We start from the raw sequence: 19,195 nt of genomic DNA on the forward strand, positions 1-19,195 counted from the left end.
TTCAACGAATACATGAGTCGCATGTTTCTCTCTTGTACGAACGCAATGACATGTTTATAAAGACAAAGGGCACAGATGTATATCATTTAACGAATCGACGTTCAGTTCGCGAGCGCTGCATAAACGACACCGAGTCACGCCATCTATCTGATTGTCCGGACAACCTTTCGCCAAGCAAACAATCACAAGCTTATAACTTATTTAGCAAAAACAGAAGCTGGAGCGCGACTAACGAACCGTGATAAGCTCGCGTTCGGTATGACGCTAACATTAAGCTGCCAGATAAAGCAGCATTAGTCGGCCAATCGCGCGTCACCGAGCAATCGTAATGACCAATCGGAACGCGCGCACACTAGGATAGCGTGACCCGAACGCAATCCGATTCGAGCAGTGTTCGTTACCGCGAGATGGCGGTCGGTGCGCGGCCGCACCAATCGTCGCGTCCATCTCGCTGTCGTGCCCATATAATGATCTTCACAGGGCCAGGAGAATGAAGTTGAGCCTCTCATTAATTGGCGTTTTGAGTCGAGATCGCTGCGCGAAAGATAGGTTAATTCCTCGCTCGGTAGAGATCGTTGTCGCTCAAAAAGGAAGGTGAGCGAGCGTTTTCTGGAAATCAGATCCAATTACAACGGGGTCCGTTAAGTTTTTGTTCTGTTTGGCCGCGGGCCCGCTCACGATATTGATGGACGAGCATCGGCCGTAATGACGGATCAACCGGGTGCGCGAACTTAATCTCGTTCACATTTCTCGCATTTGTTAAGACGAGTGGCCGGTGCTCGCGCCCCACCCACGCGGCGACATTTACATAGCGCGGCCACGTCTCAATTAGGAGCGCTAATGTATGCCTCGACTCGCGAGGGCTTCATCTGACTGACGTCGACAGATACGGGACGAAACGTGACGAGTGACGACTATCGCTAGACGTTGCTGCCAACTCACCATCGCACAGCTATTAACAACACTAATAGGAGCTGATATGCCATGCATTCTTTTTGCACAAACCTTTTGCATTTAGGTGCGCAGTCAATAGATTCTCACTTGTCTTGTTTTTGTTTTCAGGTGAGGACGAGGAATGGGGAAACGAGAGCGAGGCGATGCCGGGAGAACCTCGCACGCCGAGCTCAGAGGGCGAGCGAGCCGCGTCCAGCGGTGGCGCCTCGCCCGCCTCGGGGGGCTCGCCTGCCGCCTCACCGCCTCGCCTGCGCCTCAACACCAGCCTTGCTACAGACCCAGCGCTCGCGCCGCAAGCGACTACGCTCAAACGTGAGCCACCTTCACCATCGCCGCCGCCGCCCCCTGCGCCACAAGCGAGGGATTACTTAGCCCTATCGGCGGCTGCGTTCCCAGGGCTTTTTCCTGCATCAGGACCTCCAAGCTACGTGTGCAAGCCATGTGGCATTCGCTACTCATCACTCAGTACATTGCAAGCTCATCAGGAACATTATTGTTCAAATAGATTGCCAAAGCCGACGGAGGGAGCGAATACTCCGGCTGATCCAGCCGCAGATGAATCTAGTAGCGATGCAAAAACTCCACGCCCTGCTGGCAAACAATATGCTTGCACCTACTGTTCTTATAGTGCTGATAAGAAAGTAAGCTTGAACCGACATATGAGAATGCATTCCTCCTCCCCTGTGAGCAGTGGAACTCCGGCACCGACGCCGACCTCTAATGGAGAAGTCACAGAAGGGCCGCCTGTACAGGACCGATACTGTGCCGATTGTGATATTCGCTTCAGCTCTATCAAAACGTACCGAGCGCATAAACAGCATTACTGTAGCACGAGACAAGTTGTTAAGCAAGCACTAGCGTCCGCTCGCGGTGGCTCTGCAACTTCGGGATCTGCGCCACCCTCGCCTGGAGCCACGCCTCCAGCACAAAATCAAAATCAGTACGCTCTTGCGTTACCGACTAATCCGATTCTCATAGTTCCATACTCATTGTTGCGAGGTGCAAGTACACTGCCGGGTACAACACTACCAGATCCTGACACGCCATGTTTTTTGTTACCAAATGGAACATTTCAACCAATTAGTAGGGCATTATCAAACATGAATGCGGAAGGAAAAGAAACCGAGGTTTTAAAATCAGCCAATCGAACACGAGAACCACCAAGAGATGGTGCAACTCCTTTAGATCTCAGTGTACGACGATCGCCTGAATCTGTGGTGACCGATGAACATGAGAAAGAGAACAGACTGCGATCTACAACTCCCGAGCAAATAGTATGCGCTCCTTCATTGCCTGGTTCTCCAGCCACGCCATCCCCATCTAGACGGTCTTCGTCACCAAGTGCAGAGAGTTCACCAAAGCGACGGAGATTAAACTCTAGAGGGCCAACGCCTAAGCCTCCAAGTGTCCCATCGCCTCCTGAAGAGAAATTTGCCCCGATTGTTCCACCGGCAATAATACCGCCTGCTCTTGCACTTCGCCTGGCGTCAGAGCTACCGGTTACCACAGCATCTCCTCAAGTGCTGGTGAAACAGGGAGTGTCTAAATGCAAAGAGTGTAACATTGTGTTTTGTAAATACGAGAACTATCGCATCCACAAGAGGCATTATTGTTCAGCGGGAGGCGGGGAAGAGCGCGCGAGTCCTGCGCCGCCGGAGCCCGGTCCACCGCCGCAGTACCGCCAGTTGATCTGTCTAGCGTGTGGCATTCATTTCAGTTCGCTGGACAACTTGACGACTCACCAATCATTTTATTGCACTAAGCGGGAGACGCGATCTCCTCGAAGCGTTCCTGAGGTTCCAAGACCGACTTCGGGCACTGAGGGTGGATGGAAGTGCCCTTGTTGCGATGTGGTGTCGCCAACAGCGGCTGCCGCCCAGCGTCACATGGATGCTCACGCCGGAGTGAAGGCGTTCCGCTGTACCATCTGCCGGTACCGGGGAAACACGCTGAGAGGCATGCGCACACACATACGCATGCACTTCAACAACAAGAAGCCTGCTGACTTACAGGTAAGTTTTTATCATTAAATGTCTGAACCATAAACGACGTAAATTATTTTTTTTGGCAAAATCTCAAGAAGTCTTAACTTTTAACTATATTTTATGTATTAAGCAATCCTCCCAAGCAATACTCTCATGAAATTAAAAAACAAACTCCTTTTGCTGAAAGGCCAGCACAACCAATACTTACCAGTGAACCATAATTTTCAGGAGGAGAGCTACATCGCATGCGTTCTCGAAGAGGACAGCCGTGAGGCGACTTCTCCAAGCCCAGCGGTGGGGGGCGAGCGCGTGCACCGATGCGGCAGCTGCGCCTACACCTCCACGTACCGCGGCAATGTCGTGCGACACGCACGCCTCGTCCACGCCACAGACGAGCCCGAGGAGGAACAAACATCCCCCGTCCCTCCTCCCCCAACAGTCGACATCAAAAAGGAACCAGAAACAGAACTCGAAGAAACCCCTAACTACTGCAAGTCTTGCGATATTTCCTTCAAGTATGTGAACACTTATAAGGCTCATAAGCAGTTTTATTGTACCGCTAACAATCAGGATGCGACGGCCAATAATAACGTGCCGACGCCAGCTAGGGTTACTGATACGCCTGTACTATGAATTTGATTCTAGACTTGACGTACTGATGATCTGTTTCTCGCATAAGCCGCCAAAACAGTTACTCTGTTGTAAACGATTATTTATGCTGTGCTACTACTAGTAGCGCCATCTGTTATTCGGATTATGAAAGTGTGATGCGTTCATGTTTACGCACGTACCTAAATATTTGTGTGACGGCGGTTTATAGCTTGAAATTCTGATGGAAAATATACTTTGAAAACTATTGCTCGCAAAATCATAATGCTTAAGTTGCTTCCCCTGGAATTTCTTGTAATTATCCTAGAATAAGAATGTATCCTCTCGTTTTCAAATAAAATTAAAATAAATGTGCAATAAATTAATGATTATTAAATTAAACGTGTACTGCATATCAATGCCAAATCGATGTTTGAAATTTTCGATTCAATGTTAAATTATAAAAATATAAAAAGATAATAATATTGGCTTACGCTACGCCATGATATAAAAGATAATATCATGTGAAGGACGAAGGTATTTATTAAGTCCTGTCTACATAAAATTGGCGTAACTTGAGCTAAATGTATTTCATCTTAACCCTTCAAAACTTGTTGTACTTAAATGAGTCTGTACTCAAATGAGTCCGTCCTCGTGTGAGTACATCAAGTAAAAAGTTCTTAATATATTGGCTAATGTACATACAAGCCCTCATACTTTAAGATTTTGTTACTCTGTTATTGTAAATTTCCTAGTTAAAAGTTAAACTTCGTCTTTGTATTAGTATACGGTTAAAAATATTACCAAAATTGTAAATATATGTAAAGATATTACTAAATATTATTACCATTCGTTCTAAGTGATTGTTCGATTTTTTTGTTGTTAATTTTTGTTTAATATTAATTAATTATTAGGTGAATTTATCTACCCCTAATGCAGGTGCTGATTCAACAATGCGGTTTAATTTTAACTACCAGTGTCATTTGGAAGATTGCCAAAAATCTGTAATTACATTTGTTTGATGGCAAATGCATTAAAATTCACAGTAAAAAATGAAGAATGGCTTGTCACTCAAAATGAATTGTACTTTTTTAAGAAACAGGATCTGAATACATTTCTTCGCCATTAATTACTTTGTAAATCAATGGATTTTCAAATTTAGTAACAACGTTCAACATAACTTTTGCAATAATGTCGACATCTCGTATTTAGAATGATATTTTTTATTTTCCTTAAAAACAGTTTGTAAATTGCTTACCACAGTATTTATCATTCCCCCAACTAAAAGTATCAAAACGTAAGTGTTAATAAAATACAGTGTTCTCAGTATATTTTGACAAGAAGTTAAATAAGAAACTAGAGATATAAATTGATTTTGACACTTTGTTGACGTTTAACTGTCAAAATATTCTGGGCGCACTGTGAGATACCATGTTTTGTCAATGCCAAAGCATCGCTAGAATAATCGTAATTTGCATTTATAGTTATCTCATTAAATATAGTTGTAGATTAAGTGACTACAAGACTTGTTCCCTACGTATAATTATTGTAATTTGTGTAAACTTTTATGTTTTGTCTGTCTATAAAGGAATGAGTCTCGAATCGATGTTGCGATAGAAAAAAATAGGTACAAAACAAAAATGTGGTCGATCTTCCATTGTATGACGTATTTAGTGGACTGTTGCTAACAGAAGTGACTTTTAATAAAAACATTTCATATGATTTTTAAATCTACTCACTTTCTGTAAGACGCCAGCAGGTCACCCTAACCGAATCTGTCAAATTTTACTAATCGAATATGAACCTTCCACGATTGTGATAAGGTTGAAAATCTATTGAAGAAATTTGACAGATTGAGGTAGGGTGAAGTGCTGTCGTCTTGTAGAAAGTGAAAAGATAGCCAGTACATAATGGCATCAAAATACGTAGTGGGAATGGTCATACCTAGGATCAGTAGTCCACATTTTAGCAGCCTTTTCTTAGTAACTTCAGTAAAGGTTTCACATTATGCCAAACTGGGCAATTTTTTTAATTCAAAAATTTATTATTTTCTATTTGAAGACAATCTCAGATTGTTTTTTTTTACATAAATTTAAAGTCACATCTGTAGCCGTCAGTCCAAATCAGTAGAATAAACGTAAAAATCATGACATTTTATGTTAAAAATTTAACGAAACACAGCATCTGATGTTATGTGCCATAACTGTGTTCTCAGTAAAAACATAGTTTTTAATGTAGGGGCGTCATCTCGAATAAAATCTATTTCGTTTCGTGTTTTAATGGATGTCTGAAATTAATTTATGGGTACAACATTCTCGAATCAAATAATAGATACTATCACTTTTTTATATTTACCTAAAGTTGTATAAATAAAAACATATGTACCTATTTACTTATATAAAATGCTTTTTACAACTCACAAAAGCTACGCTTGCAATATATTTCAGCAAACCCACGCTATTTACCAGTAAAAAATATTTTGTTCAACTTCATAAAATATTTTCAGACATCCATTAAGTACGTAAGAATGTTTAAAATGCAACATTATTATAATAAGAAGTTGAATTAAAGTGATAATAACAATTAATGAATCGTAAGCTGATGTAGGCAAACAATGATATTGTAAAAATACCGCCAGACAATAAATTATTTATCACATATTAAATATTATTTTTTATTTTCTATGCCCATTATCGTATATTACACAAAAAAAAACAGAAGTCCTACAAGTTAATTTTGAATCTCATGCCGTCACACCGGGCTATGACAGTGAAGAAATAGTGAGTGCAGCTGCAAATGCTTGTGCACTATGATATGCCCTGCGCACTTGACGAATCTCCTTACATGACAACAGCCGCCGTTGCCGATAATCGGCTAGGAGGACATTATCATTATGAAGGACCGTAGCGAGTGCCGAAAACTAATTGGTCAATGAATAGACGAACCGGGACACAGTATGAGTGAAGCTGGATAGTTGGTGAAAGAAAAAGGACTTACATAATATATGCTGGATGGTGGAGCCGCACGTTGTTGCAGGCCTGCAATGCTGTCTCCCCTACACGTAGGCTAGGTACACTGTCACTCACTGTTAGTTCTTATATGCAACACACTGATTTATGCACTTTTAATGATGGAAAAGTACGGTTGATTAATTATTTTCACACAAAATGGCAGAGCAGTGTTGCCGTGATTCGAAATTTGAACATAGCGGCGGAATAGTTCCACTTGCGATTTTGGCTAAAGGCGCGCCACGGTTGGTGTGTCTAGTCTTCCTTCTCTTTCTGGCATATTGTAGTGGGGTAGGAGGGAAAGGGAAGGATTGCCAATCTCAAAGCTGGTAGCGCCATCTATCCCCCGATTAAATTAACTAATGCACACACGAGGAAAATTATATGAGCGCCTTTTTGAAAATTGCTTTTTAATACAACTTACATCTAGCAAAAATGTATATTATCAAGTTAAAAATTACATTGCTGCCTTATAAGTCCTGTTGAGTGTGATGTATGAGTCTTCTACCTCGAAATAAATGCTGTAATAAAAATTAACAAATACAAGTCTTGTAGCGAAATACAAGTTAGTAAATGGATTGGATTCCAAGAGTGAAGAGTATAATATCTATCAATGAGTTATTTTTGGATCTTCTCAGCAGCCTGGACTGATAGATAATTTTGCTGGGATCGTATTGAGATAGGTGCAATGTGCAATAAAACCTCGGAAAATATACAGTACAGTTTTAATCCAAAGAGTAGCAGCCAGTAGAACTAGCTTCGGCCTAGCTAATACCACCTGCAGTTTAGAGTCAGTAAAATGGTAAAGTATTGACTATAGTTTCTCTGCCAACTATGTTGGGTTGGCTTAACCAGGTGCAGTGTTAACCACTGTTTTACATGGAGCGACTACCTTTCTAACCTCATCAACTCAATTAAGTTTACACCTAGGTAATCTGATATCCCTTGGAACGACTGGTTGGCCAACTTTCTGGCTTTAGACCACCTGTTACTACTGCCGCTGAAACCAATTTATCGTGCTTTCTGAAAGATGGAGGAACTCGTCATGACAAATGGTCAGTGGTCACCCATCTTCGACCCGACCGCGCTGCGTTTTTAAGCCCATGACCTTAGATTAGACCTTTGCAGCTGTTATTTATGCGCGATGATAAAAAAAGAACCGGCCAAGTGCGAGTCGGAATCGAGCGCGAAGGGTTCCGTGCAATTATTTAGAAAATGAGCAAAAAGATTACGTTTGTTGTATGGGAGCCCCCCAAAATATTTATTGTATTCTAATTTTCAACTATTGAAAATTTCAACTCTCTAACTATCACGGTTCACAGCCTGGTGATTGACGGACGGACGGACGGATGGACAGAGGAGCGAAAACAATAGGGTCCCGTTTTACCCTTTGGGTAGGTACGGAACCCTAACAAAGGCGTAATATCTTGTTTTTGTTTGAAATTTCCAAGTAGGTGCGCAGTTATATCGCGAGAGCTCTCATTGATACCTACATACATATGTTAGCATAATAAAATCTTTTGCAAAAAAAGCGGGCACCTATGCAAAATCTAGGTTTTAATGACTTTACGTGTATTTCAAAGGGTTTTAATAACTTTAGTATGTTACTATTACAAAAGGGTTAGCCAAGTATGCGTGAGAGTGTATTCTAAATTTGAATTTTGTAGATTTGCTAAGAAACTGGTTAAACGTTATTTTGGACTAATTTCTGGTAGAAAGTTCGTGGGCGTTTTGAAAAGTTTTTGAAGTGATTTTCAGAAAACTGGTAATGCAGTTTTAAATGATGATTAATGTACCTTTCGGATACATCAAAACATTTTTTTAAACTATGCGTATTTTATAAGATTTTTACCTGCTCTAAGAAAGGGATACATATTTCAAACCGCGGGGGTACAATATCAAAACAATAGAACGCTTTACACAAGAATACCTACCGAAACTCGTAACATTGGTATCAATCATCAGCATAGACCAACAAAACCAAACCCTTTGAAACGCACGAAAAGTTCTTTAATCCTAGATTTCACACAGCTGCCCGCTTTTTTTGCAAAAGAGTGCATATTTATATGAGTCACGTGACATTGAGACAAAACAACACCTAATTTCGAAGTCATTCCGTTCATTCGTTCTTTGAACGTCGCAGTGAACGTTTGTAACAGTGTTTGTCTGTTGTCTGGACTTTCCAGACAAATTCATATTTGCAATTCATCGCAGTGCATAATTTTTTTTTTTGCTATTTACAATTTATCCGACGATGGCTAAAGAACCAGAGTTAACATCTTTATACAAATCTGAAATAAGTGACACCTACAGGCAGCTGATGGTATCCAAAATGTAAGTAGACTAATAAACTAGTTACGCTTATAAACAATAATTTGTAAACAACTCGTTTAACAACTCTGACCTTGCCCAATGTTTTTGGGTACGTCACCAATCTCTTGGGTAATCAAATAATGCACTGCGCTAGTATTTACTAACTACCACAATATAGGTAGAGATACCTATGTAGATACTTTTATTCGTTGCTTCTTAAAATTACGATGATGTCACCCTTTAAGATATGCGATCGTAGGCCAAGCACGAATATCAAACGTATTCGAATCGACAATGTATCGAGGCCTCGATTCGAAAACGGAGTCTGTCGATAGTAGGCAGCACGAACCACATTCGAAGCACTATCGAACACTCGATTCGAATTCGAATGTGACGTCATGCTAATGTTAAAAGGGACGCGCCATAGTGAGCAAAATGAACGATTGTTGAATGAATGGTGCGTTCGAAAACTAACTCTAGTTGTTAATATTTTTTTTACCTTTGATTAAACGTTTTATTATTATCAAATTATAATTAAAACTGAATGTAATATAAAAAAGAGACCCAAAGTTAATTATTAGACATTATGAAATGGCATTATCTTTCAGTCTCGTACTAGCTGCGAATCGATGCAGTCGTGCTGCTGACGCGTATATTTGTTTATTACAAATAAGAATTTAGCGCGGCGCAAGCCGTTGCTAGTCGTTTTTTAATCGCCATGAGTGAACAACTCGTGGCGAATGAGCTGCTGGCGTTCCTGCAGCAGAAGCTGGACGTGATGGACGAGGTGTCCGCTGTCCAAATCTGCGCGTCGAACTTCAGCGAGGATGACGTCGCTGCTGCAAAGCAGCTGCTGTACAGGTTGCTCAACAAGAGCGACCAGATGGTGTCCCGCCGGCGTGACGGGACAAAGAAGAGCATTCAGGACATCATCACGCTGCTAAAGGAGACCGATCCAGACGACGTGCCGACGTTTGTGGCCAAGGATCTGAATAAGCTTCCGCCCGTCACCTTCGACCACGTCGACGTTACGAGCCTGCTGAAAGACATCGTCTTTCTAAAGGCAAGTCTTGCGGATGTACAGAAGAAGTTAGATGCATCCCAAATTACAGTCGCCGATTTGCGCAGCGAACTTAACGAGTTGCGTAAATCGGTGACTGTAACTGGGTCACCTGTGGGTGCATCGAACGTAAACATGCGGCGCGGAGCGTGCCTCGATGTATCGGGTGCAAGTTTCGCGTCAGCAGTTTTGTCGCCGTCACCGCTGTCACCGCCGAATGCTGAGTCGGCACAGTGCGCGCCTCGTGCGCCCCGCTGCCCCGCTCCCGTCCCTGCGGCTCCTCCGCTCGCCGCCGCTCGACCGCTCGATCAGCTGCTCGTTTCTGCAGCCTCGGCGAAACATCAATATGTACGTCGAGACTACGCTAGCGTCACAGGTAGCAAAATTGATGCTACGAAGAAGCCCGTGCCCGTAAAGGGACAGAATCGGGCTGACGATGAGGGGTTCGTTACGGTGCAAAGGAGGAAGCGCCGTCAGCGAACCAACAAGAATCGTTGCGGCACGGCTCCTGTTGAGCCAAACATCAAAATTCGTGCCGCCAAGCCGAACACCCCGGTGTACATCTCCCGCCTACACTACACCACTAAGGCGGAGGACATCGTGGAGTACGTGCGTCAGAAGCTGAAGTACGCCCCGAGAGTGCAGATGCTGGAGTCGCGCCATAACGCCAACTTCAAGGCGTTCGTGGTGCGAGTGCCAACGTGTTTCCTGCACCTCGTGTTGGACGAAAACTTCTGGCCACAGGACGTGGTGTTCCGTCGCTTCCGCGGACAAGTGCCACAGGACCGCACAGTGTCATAGTGCATAAGGAAGTGCTACTAACATAGTTTTAAGTTTTTATTTACTAACAATTTTGTATAACATATGTATGCTAGTTTTAAGGTATTTATCTATGGGCCTTTGATGCCTGAAAATAAAGGTGATTTGATTTGATTTGATTTGATTTAGCAATATAACATAGTTACGGAGATTTTATTTTTTTTAAATGACGGGTACCGAACGCACCCACTTGACATCCGACGCGCGTAAGGGCGCCAAGTTTGTTTATGTTTTGCTACACGTCCACAACAAAAGTATTTCTGTTTTTTTTGCTACAAATAATTAAGTGCTTTCAATATAATAAATAATTATGAGAACCAGTCAGACGCAATATGAAATGATGGTTGAATTCATGGAAGCGTGAGTAAACAGTTTTAATAAGTTTGAGTGGCATAAACTTTAGTGTGAAGTATTTTAAGTGCAATGCTATTTCTATATTCTATATTTTTAAATTCGGTTTCATTTGTGTCCAGTGCGTTAATTCTATTCCTAAGTTTTGCTCTACAATGATTAAAAATAAACATAAATAACATTTTTTTTTTTCAAACACATTAATTCTATAGGTACGCAAATAAATAAAATATGATTTATTATCTACCTTGTTTCTCGTGATTGATATCCATAATATTCTAGTAAATTTGCCGCTAAAAGATAATATGGCAAAGACTATGAACTACGTTCATACAGTGGCGGTCTTTGCATTTTAAATTACTTATATTGAAGCTATTACTAATTGTTCCAATAAATAACAATAATTTTAAAACACTTTTATTGACAAAACTAACTCTAAACAAAACATAAACACGGTTAAAACTTTATTTTTACACTTCTCGAAACCTTTCTCACCGACTATTTTCAAGTGAATAATGTTTCGACCATACTCGATAGCCAGCCTTCGAGAGTTTACCTACGTTAATCCCGTTTTTCGATAATAAACTCGATTACGATTGAAGCGTATGTGGCTTTCCGCTATTTTTTCTTTGAAATAAACGTTTTTATCCTTTTCTGTCATTCAATAATGAATCATTTTGTCTGCAAATGATTTACGATTGCAAAATGATTGTACAGCAAACTACCGTATGGACCAAAATCACCAAAATAGCAGACCAATCGCAGACCAATCAAATGTCAATAGAATACGATTGGTCTTTTATTAGTAGCAGAATGCCCGATATGGTTAAACTGCTATTGCGATCATATTGCGATTCGATTTCTACTCGATTTTGACATTATTAACTTAGGAGAATCGGGCCCCAGTTAAGGGCCAAGACAAGACCACCGACAACATAAACGTCCGTTATTTTATAACAACTGACTTTATCCAAACAAATATTATTACCTATAAATGCGAAAGTAACTCTGTCAGTCTTTCTATCTGTCTACAGTGTGTTATTACAGACATAGTTTGGAACTTGAGAAAGGACATAGGATAGTTTATATTGCAAAAATAGTTATTTGTTATACGAGAGTGCAAAGTTGCTTTTTAACCGCGGGCTCAATTTTGATGACCGAGCAAGCGAAGGATTCTAAAATTGAAACACGAGCGTAGCGAGTGTTTCAATAATTAGAATCCTGAGCGATAGCGAGGGAATCAAAAGAGCACAAGGTGAAAAATCTTTGCACTCGAGTGCAACACGTAACTTTTCATCCCACCTCATCGAGGAAATTACTAAATGCAAAAAAACAAAATGGCGCGCACATATGAGTATCAAATTAAAAAGAACTGCCTATTAAAGTTCATTTAATAACTCAGTTTAAAAATGAAACGAGGTTAAAAATCTATGTAAAAACAATAATAAAAATTAATTAATTAATTGAATAATTCTTTTAAGCAGTATTTTATTTGTTCAATATGTATTTGTTTGAAAAGTCTAAAAGTCTTATCAAGATTGTCTAAGATTGTCTAAGATGTTCTAAATTCAAATTACTTTGCCGCTCTAGAGGATAAAAACGGCTTTTGCGCTCAGATATCAAAGGGTAAAACTACTCTTTCCGAGATGGTGGGATGAAAATAACATTTATTCCGGACATACAGCGCCATCTATTGGTCAAACCAAAAATCTGTCCGAAGTCACTTCTACGCGAAGTCGCGGGCGAAAGCTAATTTACATATAAATTCAAAGTAAACAGTTTTTCCTTGTCCTTTAAGCCTCGTATCCGCTAGGCAATATTTCGCGCGCGACACGTGAATCTCAACATGTAGGTACGGCAACGCTGCACAACAGCGCATACCGCTAGAAGCTGAAAGCGGGCCAAAGTAGTATAGTTACGTAGTAACTTCAGTAACTTTTACCACAGACTTCGAAAGTTATCATGAATAATGACAGTCTTTCATTCGTTCTCAGTGAACAAGCTTTAGAAAAGTCAGGAAAAAACTGGCCAAGTTCGAGCAGTGAAATGGAAAACACTTTATTTGTTACGTCTCAAAATGCTGCTGAATATGCTGACAGCATTCTTCAACTCGTCAAGTATATAAATCATTGGGGTAAGTATTTCATTGCACGATGTACAGTCAACTTCAGGTCAGTGGTAATAGTTTTATAGGAAAATCGTACTTATTACTATTGAGTTAAGGCGCATGACAGTTACCACTTATGTGCAGTTTACTGTACGATGCGAATTTGATCGTTTGTTTTGGCGGAAAATCCGAGTAAAAGAATAACCGAATAACATCGAATTAAAAAAACACAGGCTCTTGCCTTGTATGTCTGTATGTTTGTGCGGGACTATCGCATGTTTGTCTGAACCGATTTTGATGCGGTATTCTGCATGGTCTATTGAAATCGGTTTCATATTTTTGTAAGTACGTGAATGAAGGCGCTATAGACTGTTTATAAAAAATTAACTTGCATACCATCCTAGATGGATTGCATACAAGCTTCATTTATCTGATTTTGGGGTTATTTTTATTTCAGCTCCCAAGGACGAAAAATAATACTTACAAAAATTATTTTGTAATAAATTGTATTTTCTATGGAGCAAGAGAAAATAATATAATTGTGATTAATTTGTTTTGGCGTGCTTACCTTATTCAAAATAATAATTACAGAAAATATGTTTTACAATAAAGTGTGTATTATTTTTCCCCTTTCATATGAATACATATAATAAAATCAAAGACATATTAAAAATATATAAACATTTATTAACCTAAGACTAGACCTAAAGCAGATAATTGGCAATCACAATCGCATGCATTTTGTCATTAGGGACGGTCCATATCTGAAGCGTAGGCCACACCGCCAGCTAGCGGGCGGGCGGGCTAGGCGAGCGAACATCGTTTCACCTCTTTACATATTTCGGTGCACACCGCGAGCTACCGACTAACCTAACGAGCTAAGCTAACTAAATATCCGACGATTCCAGCGCGCCCGGTTCGTTCGCCCGTCCTCCCCGTTTCTAGTAGACTAGTCGACGCTCGTCTCCGCGCGCTCCGCCCGTCGCTCGTCTGTCCGTAGTTTTCGGTGTAAATCCCATAGTTTAGCTCGCCAATATTTCTCGTAGTCTGTATGGTTTCCTTCGTTCGCTTCGCCCACCCGCCTAGCCCGCGCGCCCGTTAGCTGGCGGTGTAGCCTGCGCTTGACGGAACACGCGTCGCATAACGCCAAAACAGACAAATATACAATTAAACATTCAATCATTCAGACCCAACCGAAGATACGTTAGTACAGCTGTTCCCAAATGGGGTTCCGCGGAACCCTGAGGTTCCGTGACAGGCCCTCAGGGGTTCCGTGGAAAATTCAAGATTTTCATACGGTAAATCGTTTCACTTTTGACAATATTAAATTATTATTAATTTTCAATTAAATTGTTTTAAATATTGCATTCCAAAATTCCATTTAGGCACCATGTAGGTGGGTACCACTCGGGAGTGTAAGTACGAGTTCGACAAGTGGTGGGGGAAGGCCACGGCAGCAGATAATTTAATTCCGTTTTTTACAAATTGTAGATTAACTTAATACCTCCAGGTCTTCGGCAATCGGCAAAAGTAGGTAGCGAGTCGGCCAAAAATCACCGCATTTTTTGGGCTCATTTCATCGCCAGGATTATACGTTTTCATACATTTGACAGGACGTGAAATGACACGGCATACGAGTATTTCTAGTGGCTATTTTTACCATGAATCAAAGTGTGACATTATTTCCAATTTTTGCACCTCCGCGAATCCGAAAATTTCGCGCTCGCTTCGCTCGCGACTCCATGTTACGTGTGGTGCTTTTATGTTCGTTTAATTGCTCAAGTATCCAACACCGAAAAAATTTCGCGCTCTTCCGTCGAGGTTTCCTTTAATGTCTATTTTTTATTCCTCTGGTTCAGAAGAAGCAATAGCGCTTTCTTCGCTAGCTACTCATTCATTTGCATTTCCTTTTTTGTGTGGATATTGTACTTTTTGAGACCTATTAATTAACAGTGGTTTTGTTTATTTTGTGTAGGTACTTAAACTAAAAAAAAATCGCGCTCGCTTCGCTCGCGATACCGGCTACCACAGGGTGCTTGGAACTTCTTCTTTTAACTAAAAAAATCGCGCTCGCACCTGTACAAACCCAATCTATTTCTTTTTGCGTTTACTTTGTCAGTCTTCAAACTGAAAACTATTCACATAATACACAAAGTCAAGGGCGGCTAAATTGTTTTCTGGCCCGTGTGGTCATGCTACGCCCGAGTATAATGAATATGTCTCTAACCATATAACCATTTGGTGCGCTACCACACGCCACGAGCCGTACCTAAGTGTATATACGTCTTTAGTTTACTTCTTCAGCTAAGGTTCCGCCGAAAAATGGTGAGACGAAAAGGGTTTCGAAGCCAAAAGAATTCGGGAACCGCTGCGTTAGTACGTCGATCATACATTTACCATATATGCTCGACGCATTTTCCGTCTGATTTGTACCTTTCCTGATTTAGATATAACTACCATAGGAAAACCCTTTAAATCTGTAAGCACCATTATGGTTACTAACTATCTGCCAACTACACCATTCTAATCTGGACTATATTCATCTGAAGAATCTTCTTCTCTATATTGCTCTTTAAACTGCTCTGTATCCTCGTCTTCTCCATAATAAAATCCATCGTCACTATCATCCTTATACCCATCGTCTTCAACCTTTGTACAATGTATTAGACTCCTATTGTTAGATAGATCTGGGTTTTGTGAAAGTATCTTGGCTTTGTATTTAGCGTATGCTTCTCCGTATTTCTCCACATCGTCCTTGAATAAGTCTGGAGGATCATCGTAGATTTTGTCTTCACCTGTATCGCTGGATAAGTCATCATCTGGAAGTGAAAAATTATGAAATTATAATAGGATGATTTATTTGTACAGACATGTCAAAATTGAATAGAAATGGAATCACAATAGCAGTTTTAACCTTAGAGGGCATTTTTCTACTAATAAAAGACCAAACATAGGTATTCCAATGACATTTGATTGGTTTGCGATTGTTCTGCGATTTGGTCTATATGGTAGTTTGCTCTACAATCATATTGCAATCGAAAATAATTAGCAGACAATATGATACATTATTGAATCACATTAACAAATAAAGAAAGAAACAAAACAGATAAAGAAATAGCAGAATGCCACATACGCCTTCAATCGTAATTGAGTCGTGATTGGATGTCAATCGGATGTGAATTGTCGCTTAAGTAAAATGAGTAGAATCGCGCTCCAGATCAGGCATTTCAACATGCAAGTAGTGAGTCAGTTAAGATTAAATTAGAGCATTAATCACCACGCTTGCTCAATGCGGGTTGGTGATTTCAGACTTCATAGTCCAGGTTTTCTCAAGATGTTTTCCTTCACCTTTTATGGATGTATGTAATGGCTATACTCCATTCAAAATAACATTAGACATTTAAGTAAACCTTTTTTACTGTTTGTTCAACCGATTTTGACTTCTATTCCGTAGACAAAAGAACGGAATTGAAAGCAAAATAGTGGTTACAATACCAAGTATTTACTGCAGCCGCCATTAATCATACTACTAACGCAATAGAAGTCAAAATCGGTTGAACAAACAGTAAAAAAGGTTTACTTAAATTTCTAATGTTATTTTGAATGGAGTATAAGTAACTATGCGTTAAATAAATAAATAAATTTTACTTACCAATATCAACCCTCTGCATGGCTTGGACCATATCTTCCAAGTCTATGCTGCTGGGTTCCGAGTCAGGGTAATCATTTCTCCAGTTGTTCTCATCATTAGAATCATCATCATCATCAGCTTCCACGTCTGAGTCTTGTGTGGGGTCATATGACTCTATTACTAGACCGGATTCTACTCTGTAAAGCATAACACAAATATTTAAAGAGAAAAGGTTGTGAGGGTGTATGTTTGTTACTTCTTGACATACAAATGGCTGAATGTATTTTGATGAAACTTGGATGCAATATAGCTAATACATCGGAATAACATTATAAGCTACTTTCTATTCAAGTAAGGGAAATTATTCCATAAGAAGGGTGTAAAACTGCTGGAGTCAGTTAGTAATGTGATAAATTAGTTACTTATGCATTTGTTGCAATTTCTAAACGTACTGTCTTCTCACATAATACCTACCAAATTCTGGAGTCCAAATGAAAGAAGTAGTCCAAAAAGCAGGTAATTATTTCTTTTTACTTTATTTACGAAACTTAATTCTTAATTAGAAGAACATAACACTAACTTAATCAAATCAAAATACCTCAATGTTCAGGGTACATTTGCAGTTTCATTTATACCTTAAAGACTAACATATATTTTAGTACACAAACAGAACTATTCAACTAACTCAAATATGTACCTATTGGGGTAAAGTAAGGTACCATAACTACTTAAACTTACCCAACTAAGTTATCTATCATAGATATATCAAATTCCTGTTTCACACTAGTGTATACATCATAGGCATACATGAGATTATCATCTTTATCTTCTGTTTTCTGCAGATCTATTAGGTTCAGTATATCTTCACCGTCTGCATCAGTCTCACTGTCTTTCAAACCTCTGCTGCAGTTAACAATTTCATAACGACTTTTTGTTGCAACCTCTTTGCGCTCTTTCCTCAACTTGTCTATGATATTGTCTACATTAGGAAGTGTTTGCTGTTTTATATCTATCTTAGGGAGTAAGTTTTTCACATGAGCGGTTTCCTGTAAATATTGATATATTTTTTGTAATTATAGATACATAAATAGAGCATATGAGCACGAGCAACTAGAAACGAATATCAGTATCCAAAAGGTCGTTTCAATGTATAAAACAATAACATAACCTCAACTCTCGATGCTAAATTACAAGAATTTTAAGTCAGCAAATTATGCATTGAGAACCCGATTCTGTTGTGACTAATTTCGAAATTAGAATAGTTTATCAATACAGCAATGATGTTTACCTGATCATCAACAGTTCCCCGAAAAACAAACAGTGATGGTGATATTTCCTCCTTGTCAGTTTTTATTCGTTTGCACATAAGCACTAATGTGTCCTGTGGGTTCTCCTCTAACCTCCGTTTTACCCGTAGTACGGTTGACGAAGCCATCTGTATTTATACGATCAATTATCTATTTATTAAATGTTTTCCAAGGCGTTACCAAAATGCGCGGTTGACCGCGCAACCGGATTCTGCAGAATTCTGTGTTGCCCTATCTCGCTCGATGGCTGATGGATGGCTGCGCTGCATTGACATATAAATAAAGGGACAGGAAATGTCACGAAAAAAACGTGCACACCTACTGTCAGTCTGCAGTCGTAACTAAAATGGCTGCCATTACTAGGGTTGTACCGCTACCGGATTCAACAAATATCGATATTGTATTCTAGTTAGAAGTATGTACGAGTCTTACTGGGTGCATAAAAATAACCGAGTAAATAATCTCTTCGTCATAGAACTAACTATCACATTAACTTCACTGATACTAATAACCTCAACAACATCAACCAAATGGGAGGAGTCATTTCAGTAGGGTGATACCTTTGAAAAAAAAAAAATAAACAGGCAAAGTAATTATTTATTATTTCAAATAGCCCTATGAAAGTTCTTTCACGTCAGACTAGTTGCAGGGTGCCAAAGATTCGGTCCTATGAAGAAGAATCCGCAAGAAACGCCATAAGGAGATACTCTCTTAAAAAAAATACAATAATTTAAAATCGTTTTCAAGCTATTCATAAGAAAGTTATATAATGCAAATGGAGCTAATTATGTATTAATCGATTGTACAAAACAATTTTAGTGCTCACTATTGAAATAGTAAAGTCTTAAAAGTAAACACGAGTGATATTCTATAAAATAGCAAAAATAAGTCACGAAGAGCACCTATTTGACAGCACAACTACCATGACATATATGGCCAGATATGGCACGCAGAAGGATTTCAAAAGTAAATGTCACCATTTTACGCAATCACAAAAATATTGTTGTCCCTGTTTTCAAATACACTTATCTGCTTAGAAAGAGTGAGACAGAACTATGTTGCATAGTTTGTT

General features: G+C 39.9%; 3 protein-coding genes and 1 long non-coding RNA gene across 6 annotated transcripts in view; 3 read left to right on the forward strand and 1 right to left on the reverse strand.

The window, feature by feature from the left end:
• LOC110373988 (zinc finger protein ush) overlaps window positions 1-6,192 on the forward strand; it is a 196,990-nt gene extending 190,798 nt beyond the window's left edge. For all 3 annotated transcript variants that reach the window (XM_021331491.3, XM_021331490.3, XM_021331492.3), the window contains exons 2-3: window positions 1,063-2,966; window positions 3,168-6,192. In XM_021331491.3, coding sequence (XP_021187166.3) covers window positions 1,063-2,966; window positions 3,168-3,572 — 2,309 coding nt within the window. In that variant the 3' untranslated portion in view covers window positions 3,573-6,192. The remainder of the gene's footprint in view (window positions 1-1,062; window positions 2,967-3,167) is intronic.
• A 2,466-nt stretch (window positions 6,193-8,658) lies between these two features.
• The window catches only part of LOC110379681 (mediator of RNA polymerase II transcription subunit 15), a 28,544-nt gene continuing 18,007 nt past the window's right edge, over window positions 8,659-19,195 (forward strand). The window contains exon 1 of the mRNA XM_064035028.1: window positions 8,659-8,869. Coding sequence (XP_063891098.1) covers window positions 8,790-8,869 — 80 coding nt within the window. The 5' untranslated portion in view covers window positions 8,659-8,789. The remainder of the gene's footprint in view (window positions 8,870-19,195) is intronic.
• LOC135116968 (uncharacterized) lies at window positions 11,069-13,796 on the forward strand. Its single transcript, XR_010276539.1, has 3 exons — window positions 11,069-11,087; window positions 13,073-13,212; window positions 13,643-13,796. It is a non-coding gene; the product is annotated as an uncharacterized LOC135116968 (long non-coding RNA).
• Window positions 15,682-18,333, reverse strand: LOC110379690 (probable RNA polymerase II nuclear localization protein SLC7A6OS). Its single transcript, XM_021339450.3, has 4 exons — window positions 18,105-18,333; window positions 17,555-17,862; window positions 16,838-17,013; window positions 15,682-16,004 (listed from the first exon to the last, which is right to left on the reverse strand). Exons 1-4 carry the CDS (start codon window positions 18,249-18,251, stop codon window positions 15,709-15,711), a joined length of 927 nt encoding a protein of 308 aa, XP_021195125.3. The 5' UTR covers window positions 18,252-18,333; the 3' UTR covers window positions 15,682-15,708.

The sequence above is a fragment of the Helicoverpa armigera genome, chromosome 6 (genome assembly GCF_030705265.1).
Source record: "Helicoverpa armigera isolate CAAS_96S chromosome 6, ASM3070526v1, whole genome shotgun sequence".
In the NCBI taxonomy this organism is placed as follows: domain Eukaryota; kingdom Metazoa; phylum Arthropoda; class Insecta; order Lepidoptera; family Noctuidae; genus Helicoverpa; species Helicoverpa armigera.

Excerpts from the sequence above, each read along its gene's own strand:
- LOC110379690 (XM_021339450.3), bottom strand. The coding sequence starts at position 18,251 with ATGGCTTCGTCAACCGTACTACGGGTAAAACGGAGGTTAGAGGAGAAC. Across the intron at positions 17,863-18,104 it reads GGGGAACTGTTGATGATCAG|GAAACCGCTCATGTGAAAAA; the intron begins GTAAACATCATT and ends CAATATTTACAG. Across the intron at positions 17,014-17,554 it reads ATGATAGATAACTTAGTTGG|AGTAGAATCCGGTCTAGTAA; the intron begins GTAAGTTTAAGT and ends TATGCTTTACAG.